Source organism: Ciona robusta, chromosome 7 (assembly GCF_009617815.1).
Source record: "Ciona robusta chromosome 7, ASM961781v2".
Taxonomy (NCBI): Eukaryota; Metazoa; Chordata; class Ascidiacea; order Phlebobranchia; family Cionidae; genus Ciona; species Ciona robusta.
The window spans coordinates 5,628,391-5,647,368 of record NC_143241.1 but is presented as its reverse complement, the minus strand read 5'-3'; the positions used below and the strand labels follow the sequence as shown (position 1 = coordinate 5,647,368).

Below are 18,978 nucleotides of genomic sequence, written 5' to 3'. Positions count from 1 at the left end.
CGCGTCTTTAACCGCAAACCACGTGTTCTGTATTATTTTGATTAGCGACGCTTTTCGGCTGAATAGGAACGCATTCTCGTACGCCTTTCTCCTTGCTGACGTCATAGGTGCTCGGACTCGGGCTCGTGCCGAGCTTTTCGTTGAAGCTCGGCGCTCGGCGAACCCGAGCTTTTTCAACTTCAGCACATCCCTATATATAATTATTATAAGATATATATAGCCTATAAAATAGGTTCTAATTTTAATCGACCTAGTTTACCTTGTCATCTTTAAAAGCTGATTTCTTTCCACAGTTAAACTGAATTTAGAGTTTTACCTAAGAATTACCAATGGTTGCCTATATTTTCATATCTAGTAAAATATAAACAAATGTCATCTTAATTAGATCTATAGATAGGAGTAAGCACTAAATAAATAAAATGGTCCAGTAAACGGATTTAAAAATCTGGAATTATTTGGTAAAATAGCACAAAACAGGATGAAAATTATGAAAAAAACAGATTGCGCAAAACAGGATAAAAATTATGAAAAAAAAACTGAACTATGCAATAAAGCATACACTTACATGTTATAGTTATTATACACAGTACATGCTAATGCAGAGTAATATATATTAAATGTTAACATTAAAACATACACAGTACAAACTAAAACAGGATTTCTAAAGAAAAATTACACTGAGATAGAAAAAAAGCTACAATTCATAAAAACAAGCACCAAACTTTTCAAAATGCAGTTTAGGCAAGGATAAGTGGATGCAAATTTTGTGAAACAATTCTAACTTTTTGGTTTCTAATGTTACTAATTAATACAGTGCAGAAAATTTCAGGTGAGTCCTGCCTACTGTGCCGCCCCTGGTTTGGCGCCTATGACTAGAAGTTAGACCCCACAGAAGAGGATAAATCAGTACGAGATAAGTTACTAGGATCAGTGTGGGTAGACATATCCGAAGCTTTTGATTTTGTGTTTTTGTCCTTTTCTGCAGGTTGAGTTTCACTTGGTATTTTAGTTTTAGCTGCATTCCCATTTTCTTTGCCATCTAACTTTGACCCTTCAATCAAAATAGGATTTTTAAGAGGTAAAGTCTCTTTCGAAGTTTCATTACCTTTTCCAGTATGCTGATACATTTTATCTGCTGTATTTTTTGGCATATTTTTGGTTAAATCATCTAACCCAGCAGCAGTGGCCAATGAGCCTAAACCAACATCATTTAAAGTGTTCAAAAACTCATGAAACTTATTAAAGGAAGTCTCAATACTATCAAGAAGACCCTCTTCTTCAATCTGAGACCTCATCCTACTATTTTCAAAGCTTGTTTTTAAATCCTGACGTAATCTTGAATTTTCCACCTCAAGACTCATGATTTTGTTGTTTAATTTTTTCTCGCTTTCTTGCGACATAGAAAGTCTTCTTTTAGCATCCAGAAGATCAATCTTGAGCCTCTTAATATACTCTTCACACTCTCTCTTCGTCAATAAAGATTGATCAATTGGATTCTGATCCCCGCCTCCAGTAATAGAGAACGTTGTATCCACAAAAGATGGCTTGGAGGACTCCTGCAGCACTCGGAGGACTTCGGAAGATTCATCCAGATCCTCTTCCTCATCACTCTCATCACAGAATCCCAGCTTATGTTGGGAAGCTCTTACTGCAGTCCTCCAAGGAACAAAACTTTTATGTCCTGGAGGATAAACATCTGGTACTCCTTCCTCTCCTGCTGCTTGCTTCAAACTTTTCTGGGTTTGTTTTTTGGTGAAGCTTCTGCTTATATTCCTAGTTGGGCGTCTTGGTTTTCCTGTCCTGTAGGGGTCTTTAGGGGGCTCTTCCTTCACCCAGGGGTAATCGTTTTCATCATTTCCATTTACATTCATTAAAACTTTACCCAGAACCTTTCTTAAGGTCCCAGTATCAACCATAGGGTTTCCCCTGATATCAAGGACCACAATCGTATTGTTGTGTTTTATGGTCGACATAATCTTGTCAGCTCCTTCCGAGCTTATCCCACAGTGTTGCAAATCCAAAGCTTTCAACCAAAGGTCATCTTTTAACGCATCAGCAAAAGCTTCAGCTCCTTCATCACTTATCATAGGGTTGGAGTTGAGACTTATTCTTCGGATTCCACTCATTAAACTGAGATTAGGAGTCCTGTATCTCAATCCATCAGCCCATGCCTCACTGTGCCTCTGTGTGGCCTGATGCTTTACCAATTTCGCAATCATTTCCGCCCCTGCTGAAGTAATGTTACACCCACTTACACTTAAATGGGTAATACTTGGGTGACTTTTAAGTGTATGGCACAAAATTTTCGCCCCATTATCTGAAATCTGACAGTAGTCAAACTGTAAATGAGTGAGAGATTTATTTTTTTTGATTCCTTTGGCTAATATTTGTAAGTCACGTTCTCTTATCGGAACCCCCTGAAGATCAATGCATCTAATATTGGTTGACTGGGAAATGCAAGAAGCCAAGGACCTGGCTATCCACATGGTCACATCTTTGCATCGAATTGCTGGTGTCCTTCTTTTAAAATAATGATTCCTATTGGAATTCCCGTTTGTTTGGAAGTAGCTTTTAATTGAGACGTAACGCAAATTTCGGTTGATTTTTAAAGTGTTTAAAATTGGCGACCAATCTATCATTCGTATTTTGTCACCATTTATATCTAATATTCCATTTGCCAAGTGAGCTTTCACAGTTGAAAGCGGGACAGTGGATTGTAGGGCACATAAGTTGTCATAACAGCTCGCGAAATCAAATGCACCCCGCTGTCGTACTGCGACGCTTTCAGGAATCATTTTACGTTTTTCTGCAAAGCCACTTTCTTTAATACACACCTGAAATGATTTGCTTATAAAAAATAGTCGCTTTGAAAAGAAATAACGATAAATAAATACACAATATTGCAAAACGTCAGCTGTTTTCAAAACAACAACTTTTGAAAAACGTTCGTTTTCGTGCCAACATGTTTTGCTCCGCCAGCGGCCAAAACGTATGTTTTAAACGCTATTTCCCAATACAAACTATAAATTTTGCATTATTAGTTATTTAAAAAACATTCACATACAAATATTTATTTCTCAACCCATAATATGTCAAAATGAAGAAAGATTCGCCAGCAAAATAATTTATTTTTAACGGGAGCGGGTACCAGAAAACCCGTTTGTTTACATTTTTAATCAGAAATTCGTTGCTAAGCTTTTTTGACGCCATATTGAAGTTTGAGGCAAAATAGACCAAAAACGCCCTTTTTGGTCGAATTTGTAATAGCAATATGGATAAAGAGAATCTTCAGTTACAATTTTCTCGTATGCAAGAAGAACAACACAAAAAGATGGCAAGAATGAAACAAAAACAAGCTCAAAAGGTTGGTAATGGTAATTAAAACATTTTTGTTTATTGTTCTGTGTGATTTTGGCAATATAAATCTTTCAGTACTACACAACAACAATAATTTAGGCAAGTGATTTGATTGGCCCAATTCATAGGCAAAGTTGTAATACTCTAGACCTACTATAGTCTATAGGATTTTAAGAACCACTATGTCGATATATCCTTTCTTTTCGTTTAAAATATTTCTAAATCTTCGCTACCGCAAAGAGACAAATAAACGTCATCATTATCAATTTAAAAAAAGTTTTGGGACATTTTAATCTGAAAATTATGATTTCATTTTATTTCAGAGCAACACCAGTCTTGATTCATCAGCATTTGGTGTTTCTGATGAACTTGGTTTAAGTTTAAATGATGTAATGGGAAGTTCTACTGTGGGACTTAACACAACACTAGAAGCAGCCAATACTTCTATGAGGGAAGAAATAAGGTAACTTCTTGACTGTATAATCAGCTTTGGATGTGTTTAGAATCATATGCATAGGCGCCAAACCTGGGGTGGCAGGGTAGCTAGGCTTACCCTGGAAATTTTTGCATTGTATTAATCAGTGAACATTTTACCCAATAAGTTTGGTTTGTTTAACAGGAATGTGTCCAAAACTGTCCTTGCGCCCACTACATTTCTAGAAGTTCAATGCCTAAGACCAAATAGAACAGCTCTTTATGGACTTAAGTGCTTGTATAGTTTAGATATTGGCTAAAGTTTAATACATGCAAGCAGTCTGTATTATATATGAGTGTGTATCAACTTCTGCAAAAGAGTTTAACTTATATTGGGGTGGGGAAGACAGGGTACCTTTAGAACGAAATATCCAAAAATCCTGATCCTGTTTTTCCCCCATCCTACTATATGGCTCAGTATCATACAACTTACATTTTCTTCTGTTATTTTTTAGGGAATTGAAAGATGAAACTGGCCGACTTCGAAAAGTTCTTGCTGAAAAAGAATACGAAATAAAAAAGACAAACAAGAAAATTTTAAAGTTGGAAGATGAAAAGAAACTGCTTGCAAGTAGGAAGTTAAATAAATTATTTGGTTACTTATCAAAGCATGGTAACGACAGTCTCATAACAGGGCATTTTTATGTTGTATCTGCTTACCACATATCTAATCTTATTTAGATTTTTGTTTGAATGGGATTGAAGCTATTGCCGGACACATATGTCCACAATAACAGCAGCCTTGAGCTTTGAACCCTGTTCTCTAAGATGCCAGCAAGCGTAATTACCACTGTGCCATGGCGCCAGACTAAATTTAACATTCACTTTACAGATGCTGGTGTTGCCAGTGATTCAGCTTCAACTAAAATAGTCGAACTATCAAAGAAAAACAGGGAACTTACTGCAATAATGGAGTCAGAAAAAGCAAAAACATTTCGGTTGCAGCAGAAAGTTAAAGACCTGGAATACAGTGTAATTAATATCGGTTTATATAACATAACATAATTTTTATTCATCTTTTTGAAAACAAAAATGAAGATCATGTTGTGTGAAGAGAAGGGAATCAGAAGCTAAACAACAGTTGTTAAAACCAATATGGATACCAATATGAATACAGAGTGTGGGAAATAGTGTCAGTTAAAAAAAGGGCTGTTGCACCTAAAAAGCAATTTTTACCTTTCTGTATGGTGGATATGATTATGCTACAAAGCAGATAATATGTTGGCTGAAAAATGACCGGATTTTAGTACTAAAATAAACAAGTCAATTTGGGAAAAATATGTTATGTCTGATAACAACAACAGCAAAATTTTATTTTATATAACAATAAATTTGTTTGTCTCTTCGATTAGTGTGGTGAAGATTTGGAAATATTTTAAACAAAAAGACAGGATATAGCGACAAAACAACAGTTGTTAAAACATCCTTACAGATAAAAACATATTTACATTTGATTGAAAGAAAATAATCGTGGTCGCTACACCTAGCAGACCAATGAGTCATTTACGTTTAATTATTATTAAGTTAAACTTCTAATTTTAATGCTGTTTATTTGCTGAACCAATATAAATAAAAAATAATAATGGTTTCTGGTTTGGTCAATTTATTTACATTTTATTTTACAAGATACTTTTTTTGTAGGTGAGTAACGCAGTAGCAAATAGTGGTGGAGACAGCAAGTCAACTAAACCAATGAACGTTCGCCAATCATTTGCTAATATGGGTAAGGCTTTAATCCAAGACCTTATATTCATAAAGAATAGAAGGCTAATCACATTCCTTATATTAGTACAAAATCAAAGTGTTTTTATTTTTGATTTCTTATACAACTGTAAAAAAATAGAAACAGTTGTCCGAAACTGCAAATTTGAAGAATGACTAACATATAATAGGATGGGACAAGATAGGATACATTTCGTTTTTTTGCTTTTTCTTTGCTAACATAAAAATTAAACACAGGTGCCAAAACGGCAAATTTAAAAACTAAAGCATGACTAATTTATATTCGATGTATAAGTAAAAGATTTTTCAGATACATTGAAATTAATTAATTAGTTTGCATATACTTCAGTTTCAAGCGATGGTCTTACTTTGCCTGAACTTGAAGAACAAATGTCAAGTTTAAACTTGAAGTCAGCTGAATACAGAAACCAAGTACAAGCTCTTAAGCAAGAATTGAAAGTGGCACATAAGGTAATAAATATAAATAGCATAATCTTTTGATTTTATGAGGGTGAGGCCATACAGTGTGCCACACTATGGGACCTAAGATTTAAGCCGGAGTTGGTCCATTACAACAAAATTTCCTTTATATTATGGTGCATTTAGGTGTAAAAATTTTTGTTAATTAAAGTTTTAACATACTCCTATTCACATACTTGTATGTTACTATTGTTCTATCTTTGTTACCAGTTCTCATATATCTGATATTGCAATACACACTTTCATTATACAGTATTGTTGTGGTTACAATTTCTTTCTATTTGTCTGCTTGCACCATATTAATCAAATTGAACTGTATTTCCACTTCTTAAGACTAATTTAACAGACTGGACTCGACATTTTGGGCCAGACTGTCAATTTAGGTCATTTGTTATGGTTTAAGTACTAAAAAGTTACCTAACCAGCGAAATTTAATATTAAATGTGTCTTTAGGCATTTTCCTGCATTTTATATAGAATTTTTTAACCTAGTCCACAAATTCTGCCAAAACTGATTTATTTTATATTTGCTTGTTTATAGGTTCTAAGCCAAGAGATAGGAGATGAGAGAGTCAACATACAACTTCTGCTTAATAGTGGTGGACAAGGCTACAGGGGAAGGGCCCAGCAGGTGATTTCCCTACAGGGCAAAGTAAAGTAAGTAAAAAAAGTAAAATAAGTAGTAAAAAATTAAAATTGTAAAAAAATAAAATAAAATAATTTAAACTGTAAAAAATATTTTGTGTAAAAAAAGTTAAAATTAGTATATTATTAATATAAAATTATAAAAATAGTTGTTTTTACAGAGAATTGGAACAACGTTTAAAACAGGATGAAGTTTTGAGTCCAAAATCTGACAAAAATATGACGAGAATAAAAAATATGGAAAAATTAAGAAAAGAGCAAAATGATGTAAAAAATATTTAAATCATAACATATGTAAATACTTTAAAACAATTTTTTTTAGACATTAAAGGAAGACCTACAAAAACTACAGGATAATTATAGTGAATTACAAAAGAAATTTGATGCAACAAAAGCAAGAAATAAAGTTTTAATGGCCGAAGTAAAATCACAGAAATCCCAGGTATAAATATGAACACATATCATGCATAGAATGTGAATGAATATAACTTGTTTATCTTGACATAGTGGGGCAAAAAAGTCATTATAATAGTGAGTGTTATGTTTCATACACCTAGTGCCCGCTTACTGATTGCCACATTTGTAACTTATTTCTTCTTACATGACTCGGCAAGGAAAGTCATTATAACATGGTTGTTCTGTTTCATACATTCAGTGCTCGCTTACTGGTTACCACGTATGTAACTGATTTATCTTTGCGTGGTTGGGTACTGAGTCATTTATAACATGGGTGTTCTGTTTTACACACTTTATACTCGCTTACGAGTCATGTATGTAACTTTAAGTGATTTTTTGTGTTTTATTATGTATAGCTTCTTATTTAAACAACTCATTAGTGACTACTGGGGCATTAATCATAAGTATCTTTCCTAAGGACACAAACGCCCACAGCGGTAGCAGCATCAAGCTCTAACCACTATGCATTGGTTACAAACATTATTTAGTTTAAATTAACATTGTTTTAACACAGGTAGCAGTGTTATCTGATAAAGGAGTTCACGATAATGAATTGATATCAACTCTCATGAAACAACAAGAACGACTGCAGAAAATACTTGAAAGACAAAGTTTAAAAGAAGAAGATGTTACTAAAAGTGAAAGACAAGTAAAAATGGCATTTGTTCAAAAATACAACATTTTATGGAACTCTTAAACTGTAATGGGGTCTTTATATATAAAAAGCTTTTGACTTTTTTAAAGTTGGTAAAGCACAAGTAAAAATGGCATTTGTTTTCGAATTCGCCTTTTCTCTGCTGAACTGTAATGTAGGTATCAAATATAAAAAGTTTTTCATAACATTTTCTTTATACTGCGAATAAATATTATTTCTATCTAAAAATAAGAACTTAATAAACACAAAATTTCAAATTTTTGACATTTAAAAGTTTTGTATATTTAATGGTTCTTTAAAAAACCTGTTGTTTTTGACATTTTTTTTGCAAATAAGGTGCTTTCAAAAAGTTGGTTTTATAATTTTTTGTTTGTTTATTCCAGGTAACACGAGAGCTACATGACAAAAAGCAACAAGAATCTGCAGAAGTTACCCGATTAAAAACATTACTTTCGGAAAGTGAGAAAAAAGTGAAACAGCTTGAAGAAGAGGTAAGTATTGTAGTTTTTAATGAATGAATGTAACTTGCTTTATCCTTGTGTGGCAGGACGACAGTCGTTATAACAGGGGTGTTCCGTTCCATACACCTCGTGCCGGCTTACGGGTTACCGCATTTAGAACTTTGTGGGTGATTGTTTTTTTGTATGGCTGACAATTTAGACAACGTATTACTCTTTTAGAGTCTTAAGAATGCAGTTAAAAAATTCTGTAAATATTTTTTTTTACTACCAAATAGAACAATAAAAAAAGAACGAATACATATACTTAAAATGTTTGAAAATAACCTTTTTTAAAATTTAGTTGTCTGCTTCAAGTAGAAGGGATAGCTTGGAAGGGGAAAGTTCTTATAAACCATTGTCAGTATTTTCGCCACCTTCTACTCAAGTAAGAAACACAAACAAAAATTTAAATGCAAATAAATTGAAAAAAAAAACCTATTTTTTTTATTTTAACTTTTATATTTAATCTATTTTAACTTTTTAAACTATGCATAAAAAATGCAACTTTTGTTTTAAAAGATTTTGTTCTAAAAATTTGTTTATATACATATATGTGCTACAATTTATTTGTTTAATGTTTACTCTATCCAACAGATACATGTATTTATAGGTTATTGTATAATAATATAGTAGGATGGGGGAAGATGGGACACCTTGTTATTCCATTTTCTCGTCCCATTTAGTAGTAGACAAAAAACATTCAAAGAATTTTTAAACCGTATCCTCACGACTCCCATAGGCCGTCGTTAATTGTTTAAAACGCGATCAGGGTATTTGAATATTACGAGCTGAAGGTGTCCCATCTTCCCCCACAGTACTATACATGTATTTCTTTTACAGCAGGACAAGCAAGATACAGCTCAAGCTGCTGCATCATTGAATGAGTAAGTCATTCACTACTACCCACTGCAAATAAATTGCATTTTATGTCACATATGTAAAGTTTGTGTAGTGAAATGCATAAAATTGACATACCTGACGTAATCCCGGGTCCCTGAAAAAAAGACCTCACCCACACAGAATAGAATCTCCATTATCATAAATTATAGTATTTGTTAATAAACCTATATCAACAGTTACATTCTTTTAAAAAAACTGCCTTTAATATTTATTCATATCTTTTGCAGTTCTGAAGAGCTCACACATTTCAGGGCTCGCTGTGTTGAATACAAAGCTATGTATGAAGCTTCCGAAATTGAACGATTAAGACTTTCGGAAATGGTTGGAGCTCTTAACTCAAAGTAAACAAATACTTTAATAAAAAATCTAAAAAAAAAAATTATAAAAAAATCACCAACAAAGCCAAGAGGGAGGTGTGTGAAACAAAACACTTTTGCTAAATGTTATTTCGACTTTTGTTGCCCTGCCATGAGAGGATAAATAAACTGTTTTCATTCATTTTAACATAAACAGTTTCTCTTATGTAACTTTGTGGGTGATTATATTTTTGGGAATTTTTTTCCATCAGTGACCACTGGGTTAAAGCAAGTACAAATACACAATGGTAGCTCCAAAGAGTCTTTGAACCCGCAGCATCAGGCTTGCTAACCATTGTGCCAGGGCACCTAAAACACTGGCAAACATAGATATGCAAAAATATCTTACATCATTTTTTACAGGTTGAATGATACTGTTACAAAATGTGAAGTGTTAATAACATCTAATCACGATGATAAGCGAGTTATTCAACGACTTGAGCAACGATTAGGTGGGAAAACAGGTATGTATGAATGAATGTTACTTTTTTATCCTTGTGTAGGGGCAATAGCAGTCATTATGACACAGGTGTTCTGTTTATTGTACCTTATGCCCTCTTACGAGTTTTCACTTATGTAACTTAAGTGTGGTTATTTTTGGTGGATTATTTGTATAGTTTTCTGTATTGCTAAAAATTGGGACAACCCACAAAACTTCTGAATTGGAACAATTGCCGTTAGTAAGTCTCTTACCAAATACTCATATGCCTACAATATTAGCATAGATAAATATTAAAACCATATTTTCTAGAGGCCAGCACTAATCATTGTGCTGCAGAACTGAAAAGCAAAAAACATTGAAAATTGTATGTTTGTTTTAGATCCACATAAAGAAGATACCTCTCACACAAGTGATGACTTGCAAGCACAACTTCTTATACAGGTATTGTTCTGGCCATATTAATTATCATTGAGATAGTATTAAACATGGGTGTCCTGTTTCACATGCCCTGTGCCTGCTTATGAATTACCACGTATGCAACTTTGGGTAAATGTTTTAAAGGTATTTTTTTTTAATGTATGTCTGATAATGAACAACTGGGTGGTTAAGTGTGTATATAACTTTGTGGGTGATTATTTTGAAGATTTTTTTCTATTGGTGATTTTGCTTCAACCTATGCCCACAATAGTAGCAGCGCCTAGCCTTGATCCAGTTATCTCTAGGTTACAGGCAGATGCGCTAACCACTACGCCACAGCGCCGGACAGACTTAATAAAATAATGTTGTTTTTACAGCAAGACGAGAACCATGCTCTTAAAGAGACTTTGCAAAGCACGTTACGTCACAAACACGACGACGTCACAATGTACCAAGAATTGATCCAACAAACTAAACAAGTTTTTCTGGATGCTTTAAGGAATTTCAGTGGTTCCAAATGAAAATCGCCAGTGTTGACCAATTCTTTTACCGAGTGTCGTAACACAGAGAATATTAACGTCGCGTATATTGACTTATTCGCCACGTACTTGTATGGTGTTGTTGTTAGCGCTACGTTCTGGGTATAGAACTTGAAAATAAATAAAATACAGTTCATGTATTTGAATGTAACTTACTTTATTCTCGCGTGGCCGGAAAACGACAGTCGTTATAACACGGGCGTTCTGTTTCATACATCTAGTGCCAGCTTACGAGTTGCCAAGTATGTTACTTTGTGGGTGATTATTTTATTTAGGCATTTTTTTGTTCACGTAATAGGACAGTTCACAAAAATCAATAAAAAAGTTTTATGTACAGATCGGTTAAACAGACACGCCAGATTTAGTGTGACTATTCAACCTTCTTCTTCCAATATCAGGTCAGTATAGCAAGGTCCATTTTGACAGAATAAAAAAAATGGCAATTATGTAGAAGTTCTTTTGTACAGTAGGGTGGGAAATACGGGACACCTTTAGCATATAATATCTAAATATCCTGATCGTGTTTCAAACAATTAACAACGGTCTATGGGAGCCGTAGGGATACGAATTTATAATTCTTTAAATGTTTTTTGTTTACTACCAAATGGGCCGAGAAAATAGAAATAAAATGTATCCCATTTTCTCCCACCCTACCATACATATTTTAAATCCAACAAAAATTTTACTTTTAACAGATTTTTCGCAAAAATGTACTGCCGTTATTTAAATTCTGCAAAATATTACTTTAACATAACTTTTTGCAAAAATGTACTGATGATATTTAAATTACGTAACACGGCAACTACGGGCACCTTCTTTCAAACGCTGTGTGTTGCTTTATCCAATCGATGACAGAGGTAAACGATGCCCGGGACACGTCAGTCAATATGTTTAGCTCAGAACGGGCACACGATGTACCTCTGAGTTTCCTGGAGAAAATTCCATGCAGTACATACGGCGAGCATTTGTCGTCCGGATCTTTGGGACACACAACAGGCCCACCGCTGTCAAACTGCGTGGAAAAACAAAAAAAAATTCTAAAAAAAAATTACAAAAATATCATTTCGGTTTATTGAGTTTTTCATATTATAAACAAGTGTAGCATATTTATCCTCGCTTGGCGGAAAACGAAGGTTGTTGTTACACGGGTGTTCTGTATCCTATATAGTAAGGTGGGGAAAGACGGGACACCTTTAGCACATAATATAGAAATATTTTGTTCGTGTTTTAAACAACATTCTATGGGTGTCTAGAGGATACGGTTTTATAATTCTGTAAATGTTCTTTGTTTACTACCAAATGGGACAAGAAAATGGAATGAAAAGGCGTCCCATATTTCTCCACCCTGCTATACAACATGTTACTCACAAAGGAACTATGGGTTGGAGCAATTCTTAAGCCATAGTGCGCTCTCGCAACAAAGCTAATATGTGTAGGCAGTAGAAATATACATTAGGGTGGGGGAGAAGGGTCACATTTTAACTTTAACAAAGAACATTCAAATAGTTATAAAACTATATCCTCACGACTTTCATAGACCGTTGTTATAATTGTTTAAAAGACGATCAGGATATCTGGGTATTATGTGCTAAAGATGTCGCGTCCTTCCCCACCCTATACTACAAAAACAAATATTACTACTATACAATCAAAAATAAATGTTTGCAAAAACAATAAAAATATTGTCAAAACCGTATTTTATACATTTTTACTTACAAAACATCCGACCAGCCGAGAGACACCATCCTTCATAACACGGCCACACATTTCCCATTTATTTAGAACTCCAGTCATTTGAAACTCGGTCAAACACCTTTCATAACCCAGTAGACTAATACGAGCCACTTGTTGTATGCTTGTAATATTATTCGATTTGTGAGTAAAGCCATGACCAACTGCAAGGCAATTTCGAGTAATTGGGTGTTCTGATGTAAAGTTGTTCAAACATACGAAAGGAAAACGTTGGTGGTCTTCTAATCTCAGTATGGCGGCGTCATTTCTGTAATTTAAAACAGCATTTTGGTTAAAACATTACCTGAAGAGTTTTTTACGTTGCTAAGTTGCACTAAATGGAGGAATGAATGTAACTTGTTTATTCTTGCGTGGGGGAGGTGAGACACCTTTTCATTCCATTTTCTCAACCCATTTGGTAGTAAACAAAAAAGCATTTAAAGCACTATAAAACTGTTTCCTCAAGGCTCCCATAGACCGCTGTTAATTGTTTGAAACAAGAAAAGGTTATTTCGACATTAAGTTCAAAAGTTCTCCCATCTATACCCCACAGCTCTATATTTTATATTTACCTGTAGTTTGAACCCGATCTATAATAATGGTTGCAAATAACTTGTTCTACGATATGATGCGAACTGCCTGGTCCAGTTCGTTCGTCCAAGTTCAAATTCAAAGATCCAACTTTAACCGTGATACGACGTCTGTTAAAACAATACATTATTTGTACATGGATGAATGGAACTTGCTTTATCCTCGCAAGGCTGGAAAATAACAGTCGTTTACCACGATTGTTCTATTTCATACACTACGTGCCAGCTTACGAGTTACCATGTGTGTTACTTTGTGGAAGATTATTATTTTTTTGTATATCTGGTCGGAGCAATTGCCGTTAAGCGTCCTGCCACAAGACACACACGCCTACAATGGTAGCAGCGCATTTTAAGCTAATGTGTTAGAGTCACAGAAATAAAAGAGAATAGAACGCGCATTTCCAATGTCGGTAAAGGAGAGAGGTGATACACTCTCTCTCTTTCGCGGGTCGTTCCCGTTTACTGTTTTAGTCAATGGATTCGAGGGCGTTTTATGAAGTTTTTCTTCGTTTTTTTACTTGTTTTAAAGTTATAGAGTAAAACAACTTATAATATTAATATATTTCTAACAAACCGTTTGTTTGAAGGTTTTTAATTAAAATTATTAAATAATTAAATTTCCTAAAAAGTGGTAAACTGTAAGCGTTAACCTACCAAATAACTAAACTGGCCTAATAAACTTAAATAGTTGGTGTAGTTTTTAAAATAAACAGCTAAAACCTCCTAAAACTACTGTGCGCCTATCTTTTGCAATGGAAACTAAGCGAAATGGGGACGGAGTTGGCGGTCACGTGAATAGAAGAAAGAATATATCACGGTTTTGTAGCGCGTTCTACTCCTTTTTATTTCTGTGGTTACAGTGTAATTATTCTCATTAGTGTGATGCTCAGACACACATCATGCGCCTACAAAAAAGTCGGGCGACTATTTTAACCAAAACTTTTAGAGTCATGGCGGCGGTTACCATCTATCTAAAACTGCAAAATCTAAAGTACAAAAAATTAACTTACGAATATCTCAAATTAGATCGTGGACAAAATTTGTGTACACAGTGCGCTGCAGTTACAGCAGAATTCGGTGAAACCATCACTCCACCACACTCGAATCTACCGTCCACAAAAACAGCCACAAACCAAGGAAACTCGTTGGTATAGCTGTCCCGTCCATCTTAAATATATCGCCATTAAAATATTGCAAAAACGTAATATAGTAGGGTGGGGGAAGATGGGACATATTTTCATTCTATTTTCTCGTCTCATTTGGTAGTAAAGAAACAACATTCAAAGAATTATAAAACTGTATCCCACAACTTCCCACAGACCGTTGTTAATTGTTTAAAACACGATCTGGCTATTTGGATATTATGTATTAAATGTGTCCCATCTTCCCCCACCCTACTATATATATATATCAATACGCATTTAAATAGTATTTGTCCAACATACACGTTTTCGTCTATAAAGTGAATTCGGTTGCCTGTGCGACTATATGCATATAGTCAAGTCTAAAATGCATTATGAAATATAAAAAAGATTGTATTGCTTTTTGCGTATACAGATAAATATATAAATACATATAGTAGGGGACACCTATATATTTAATTTTCTCATCGTATTCGGTAGTCAACAAAGAACATTTAAAGAAATATAAAACCGTATCCTCGCGATTCCCATAGACCGCGTTGTTTATTGTTTAAAACACGATCAGGGTTTTTGGATGTTATGCAATAAAGATGTACCGTCTTCCCCCGCTCTACTATATAGACAGTTCGAAAACATAATTACCAATAACTTACAATACAATCTCTTATCTGCGTTGCGCGAACAGCACTTCTGGCCACATGCCAAACAATCGCGTCCGATTTTAACATTATCTGCAGCTGAAACTTCACCTTGAAAAATAAGGCAACAAAATAAATACCTAATTTCAAAAACACCGGAAAATCAAAATGTGTTCTTGGGAAACAATTATAGTCTAAATTGTCAGCCATACATAAAAAATCATCTAAATAATCGACACAAAGTTACACATGTGGTAACTATAGGAAGCGGACACAAGTTTATGAAACATAACACCCGCGTTATAACGACTGTTCTGCCCCAGAATGCGAGAATAAATTACATACAATTACATTCAGTTAAAAAAATTAAAAAAAGCCCAAAAAATCACCCACAAAGTAACATATGGTAACTCATAAGCTGACACGAAGAGTATGAAACAGAACACCCGTGTTATAACAACTGTCGTTTCCCGACCACGAGACAATAAACATGTTACATTCATTCATTCACATAATTTATTCTCAGCAGCGAAGATCAGACTAACAAATAGAAATTAATAATAAGCAACAAAACGACAGTCGTTATACCCATGCTGCTGGTAAAAACTATACTTGAATAAAAGTGTCAGAAAAGCGTGGCTGTTCAACCCACATTACATTATAAGTTAACTCATATGGGGTTTTATATATTTAAACAAAATTACATGCATTTATACATATATCTTGGTATCTTACCATAATGCGGACATTCCAATGCCAGCCCTGAAGATACTGACCTAAAATTAAAAAAGCAAAATTTATATGATTATGGAGTAGTTTGGGTAAGATGGCACATCGTTTTACTTTATTTTCTCGCTTCATTTGGTTCATTTAGTGGTAAACAAAGAACATCGAAGATTAATAAAACCGCATCCTCACGACTCCCATAGACCGTTGGTAATTGTTTGAAACACTATCAGGATATTATGTGCTAAAAGTGACCCATCTTCTTCACTCAACTATATACAATGAAACAATTCCTTATAACAAGCGTCAACCGATAACTTTTATTAAATGTTGCTCCATTAAAACTATTAGACGTCCAACCAAACTCGTATACTCTCAACTATATACGACACAACTAACGTCTTAAATAAACTTGTAAAATCAACGCCACAAAAATTCTCTTTCAATAAAACACCATACAACCGTACTGTATACTGCCCAGTTTAAACAAGTCCAGTCAGCGTAAAAAGCGAGCTTAAAGAAAAGGCACACCGGCAAAATGCGCCGCGTAATAATAATAATTAGAAATGTAAAGCATACCAGAAAGCTAACGCTTTAAAGCAGTCGAGTCGCGCCTATACACATTATACTTACTGGCCCCAATGCTTTTTAATTCTTACGTTGTTTTCTGCTCGATCCAATTCTATATTTAGGAAGTAAACAAGTTTAAAATATTATTAAAGTTCATTTGAAGTGGTTTAAAATTCGACTACAATTATGGTAAATTACAGAAACTATATAGTAGAATGGGGGAAGTTGGGACACATTTTAACTCTATTTTCTCGTCCAGTGTGGTAGTAAACAAGGAACTTTCAAAGAATTATAAAAATATATGCTTAAGACACCCATAGACCGTTGGTAATTGTTTAAAACACGATCAGGATATTCGGCTATTATGCGCCAAAGGTGTCCCATCTTCCCCCATCCTACTATACTTTATTTCTAAGAAGAGATCTTCTGACAAAAAAATGATGTAAAGTTTAAATACAGTAGGGTTGAAAAAAATGGAACACTTTTTTCTCGTCCCATTTGGCAGTAAACAAAAAAACATTCGAAGAATTATAAAACCGTGTCCGCACGACTTCCATAGGCCGTCGTTAATTGTTTAATTTAAAACACGTTCAGGATATTTGGATATTATAAAAAGGGTGTCCCGCTGAATATGTCCCGCCTTCCCCACCCCTACTATATACTTCGCATGTTATAGCGAGAGTTCGACAGGAATTGGCGCACCAAACCAAAAATGTTTAGAATGCTGTTTTTATTAAATATACCGTAAAATTTTGGCCTAGTAACAATAAAGCAGTAGAAGTAAAGGTATTTTTTTAGAAAGGTTGATATGTTATAAAGTAAAAGTACAAGCTCACCCTTATCCAAGGTCGAGTCGTATTTAGAGAAATCGCCCGGTTCAGCAAAAAACCTGTTTTAGAAAAACGTTGTCTCTATAGTAAGGTAAGGAAATGGAACACCTTATCACATAATATGGAAGTCGTGAGAATACGGTTTTATAATTCTTCAAATGTTCTTTGTTTACTACTAAATGGGGCAATAAAATAAAATATTTTCACGACTCCCATAGACCGTTATTAATTGTTTAAAGCACGATGAAGATATTTTGAAATTATATGCTAAAGGTGTATCGTCTTCCCCCACAATTAATACTCTTTAAGTTATTAGCATTAATATAAATTGACTTTAACAAACGCTGGCGTAGGCTACTTCTACGTTATGAACCCGTAAAATATTAACATAATAGTAAGAAAAAAACTCGAAAAAAAGTAACCAAAAAAAGAGGAAGAAAAATTAAAAATCATTTACCTGTTAAGATTAGATGCTGAAGCCAGTAGACAGCCAAACGAAAGCAAACAAAACCAAGTTCCCAATATACCAAGTCTCATCTCTGCTCGCCTCTAGCAACAAATGCTATCTCAGTGGGTATTCGGTGCTTCCTTTATATCCAAACGTATATGCTTGTTGTTTGTGCTTCGATGTGTATGGTATCAGAAACTAGATGTAATGAAACACTTACCGCAGAGATTATTCATTTCCTGAAGGTTGATCTATTCCCTTTAATTATTCTTCTAAATTCAATGAGTTTTTTGGCTTGTCGATATATTGTTGTGGGTTTAAATACTCCGAACAGATTTTACATACTCTGAAAATTACACAGAAACAAAGGGTTATTATTCTAAACAGTCTAACGTAATTTTAATGCGGTTAATTTTAATTCAATGAATATGTTTTAAATATAGCTGTAGGTTAGTATGGGGCCAATATTGCATACAACAATCAACAAACAGATACTGCTAAAACAACAGTCGAATAATTAATTTGCGGGATTTACGCAGCAGCCTTAACTTTCAGGCTTGTTTGGTTATTGGATAGTGTTTTGGGCACAATAAGTACCACGTAAAAATGCAATTAGTAGAATGGGGAAAGACGGGACACTTTTAGCATGATAACCACACATCCGAATCTTTTTCATAACAGTCTATGGGAGTCGTGAGGATAAAGTTTTATAATTCTTTGAATATTTTATGTTTACTACTAATGAGACGAGAAAATAAAACGAAAAGGTGTCCTATCTACCCCACCCTAATGTATATAAACTGTTATTTTAAAAAGGTCCAAACATATATATATATATTTACATAAAGTAATATAGTGGGGCGGGGTGGGACGCCGTTTCATTCTATTTTCTCGTCTTATTTGGTTGTAAACAAAAAGCATTTAAAGAATTCTAAATCTGTATTCTCACGACTGCTATAGACCGTTGTTAATTGTTTAGAACACGGTCAGGATATTTGGACATTATGTGATAAAGGTCTCCCAAAACAATACATAGAGTAATTTAATGTAAGTTTTTACGATTTAACCACTATATTTGTTGATCGCTGTTCAACTCAAGTCACCACACATGCAAACACGCAGAGAAGTCACTGGTGCGAAACGGACTAGAAGTGCAACATTCTTCAGTATTTAGCAGCCACGCATTTATTTTTATACTTTTAATTTTATTTGTAGTTTTTACCCGTACTAGGTTTTTAACGACTGTAATTTTGTTTAATTCACATTCCCCGCTGTTATAATAAGTAGTTACCGTATTCGAAGAAATAAATAAAATTTGTGTTATAAGGTGCTATTTAATTAAACGGGCTTCTCATGTAGCT

General features: G+C 34.2%; 3 protein-coding genes across 6 annotated transcripts; 1 reads left to right on the top strand and 2 right to left on the bottom strand.

Annotated features, from left to right (window-relative positions):
• Nucleotides 1–342: 342 nt before the first annotated feature.
• On the bottom strand, nucleotides 343–2,946 carry LOC149734139 (centrosomal protein of 78 kDa-like). The gene has a single exon (XM_089880610.1). It carries the CDS (start codon nucleotides 2,793–2,795, stop codon nucleotides 873–875), a length of 1,923 nt encoding a protein of 640 aa, XP_089736736.1. The 5' UTR covers nucleotides 2,796–2,946; the 3' UTR covers nucleotides 343–872.
• Nucleotides 2,947–3,123: 177 nt separating this feature from the next.
• On the top strand, nucleotides 3,124–11,954 carry LOC149734138 (coiled-coil domain-containing protein 13-like). 4 transcript variants are annotated; one of them, XM_089880613.1, is made up of 17 exons: nucleotides 3,124–3,364; nucleotides 3,681–3,820; nucleotides 4,287–4,402; nucleotides 4,664–4,803; nucleotides 5,473–5,554; nucleotides 5,903–6,024; nucleotides 6,574–6,689; nucleotides 6,839–6,944; nucleotides 7,000–7,119; nucleotides 7,648–7,782; nucleotides 8,172–8,279; nucleotides 8,590–8,673; nucleotides 9,132–9,172; nucleotides 9,416–9,529; nucleotides 9,908–10,008; nucleotides 10,366–10,427; nucleotides 10,781–11,954. In XM_089880613.1, exons 1-17 carry the CDS (start codon nucleotides 3,272–3,274, stop codon nucleotides 10,922–10,924), a joined length of 1,824 nt encoding a protein of 607 aa, XP_089736739.1. In that variant the 5' UTR covers nucleotides 3,124–3,271; the 3' UTR covers nucleotides 10,925–11,954. The 4 variants fall into 4 exon arrangements, with proteins under 4 accessions (XP_089736739.1, XP_089736741.1, XP_089736740.1 ...); XM_089880612.1 differs by having other exon boundaries at nucleotides 3,126–3,364; nucleotides 9,129–9,172; XM_089880615.1 differs by lacking the exon at nucleotides 8,590–8,673.
• LOC149734137 (submandibular glandular kallikrein-9-like) lies at nucleotides 11,745–17,785 on the bottom strand. The gene is made up of 9 exons (XM_089880619.1): nucleotides 17,627–17,785; nucleotides 17,176–17,228; nucleotides 16,403–16,451; nucleotides 15,779–15,819; nucleotides 15,059–15,154; nucleotides 14,274–14,430; nucleotides 13,246–13,374; nucleotides 12,659–12,941; nucleotides 11,745–11,954 (listed from the first exon to the last, which is right to left on the bottom strand). Exons 1-9 carry the CDS (start codon nucleotides 17,704–17,706, stop codon nucleotides 11,745–11,747), a joined length of 1,098 nt encoding a protein of 365 aa, XP_089736745.1. The 5' UTR covers nucleotides 17,707–17,785.
• Nucleotides 17,786–18,978: the final 1,193 nt, after the last annotated feature.

Bases quoted from the DNA above. Each gene is read 5' to 3' on its own strand.
- LOC149734137 (XM_089880619.1), bottom strand. From the start codon at position 17,706: ATGAGACTTGGTATATTGGGAACTTGGTTTTGTTTGCTTTCGTTTGGC. The intron at 16,452-17,175 runs GTGAGCTTGTAC...TCCTAAATATAG, and splicing joins CGACTCGACCTTGGATAAGG to AATTGGATCGAGCAGAAAAC. The intron at 13,375-14,273 runs GTAAGTTAATTT...TTGTTTTAACAG, and splicing joins CGATCTAATTTGAGATATTC to ACGTCGTATCACGGTTAAAG.
- LOC149734138 (XM_089880612.1), top strand. From the start codon at position 3,272: ATGGATAAAGAGAATCTTCAGTTACAATTTTCTCGTATGCAAGAAGAA. The intron at 4,804-5,472 runs GTAATTAATATC...CTTTTTTTGTAG, and splicing joins TTAAAGACCTGGAATACAGT to GTGAGTAACGCAGTAGCAAA. The intron at 9,173-9,415 runs GTAAGTCATTCA...TATCTTTTGCAG, and splicing joins GCTGCTGCATCATTGAATGA to TTCTGAAGAGCTCACACATT.
- LOC149734139 (XM_089880610.1), bottom strand. From the start codon at position 2,795: ATGATTCCTGAAAGCGTCGCAGTACGACAGCGGGGTGCATTTGATTTC.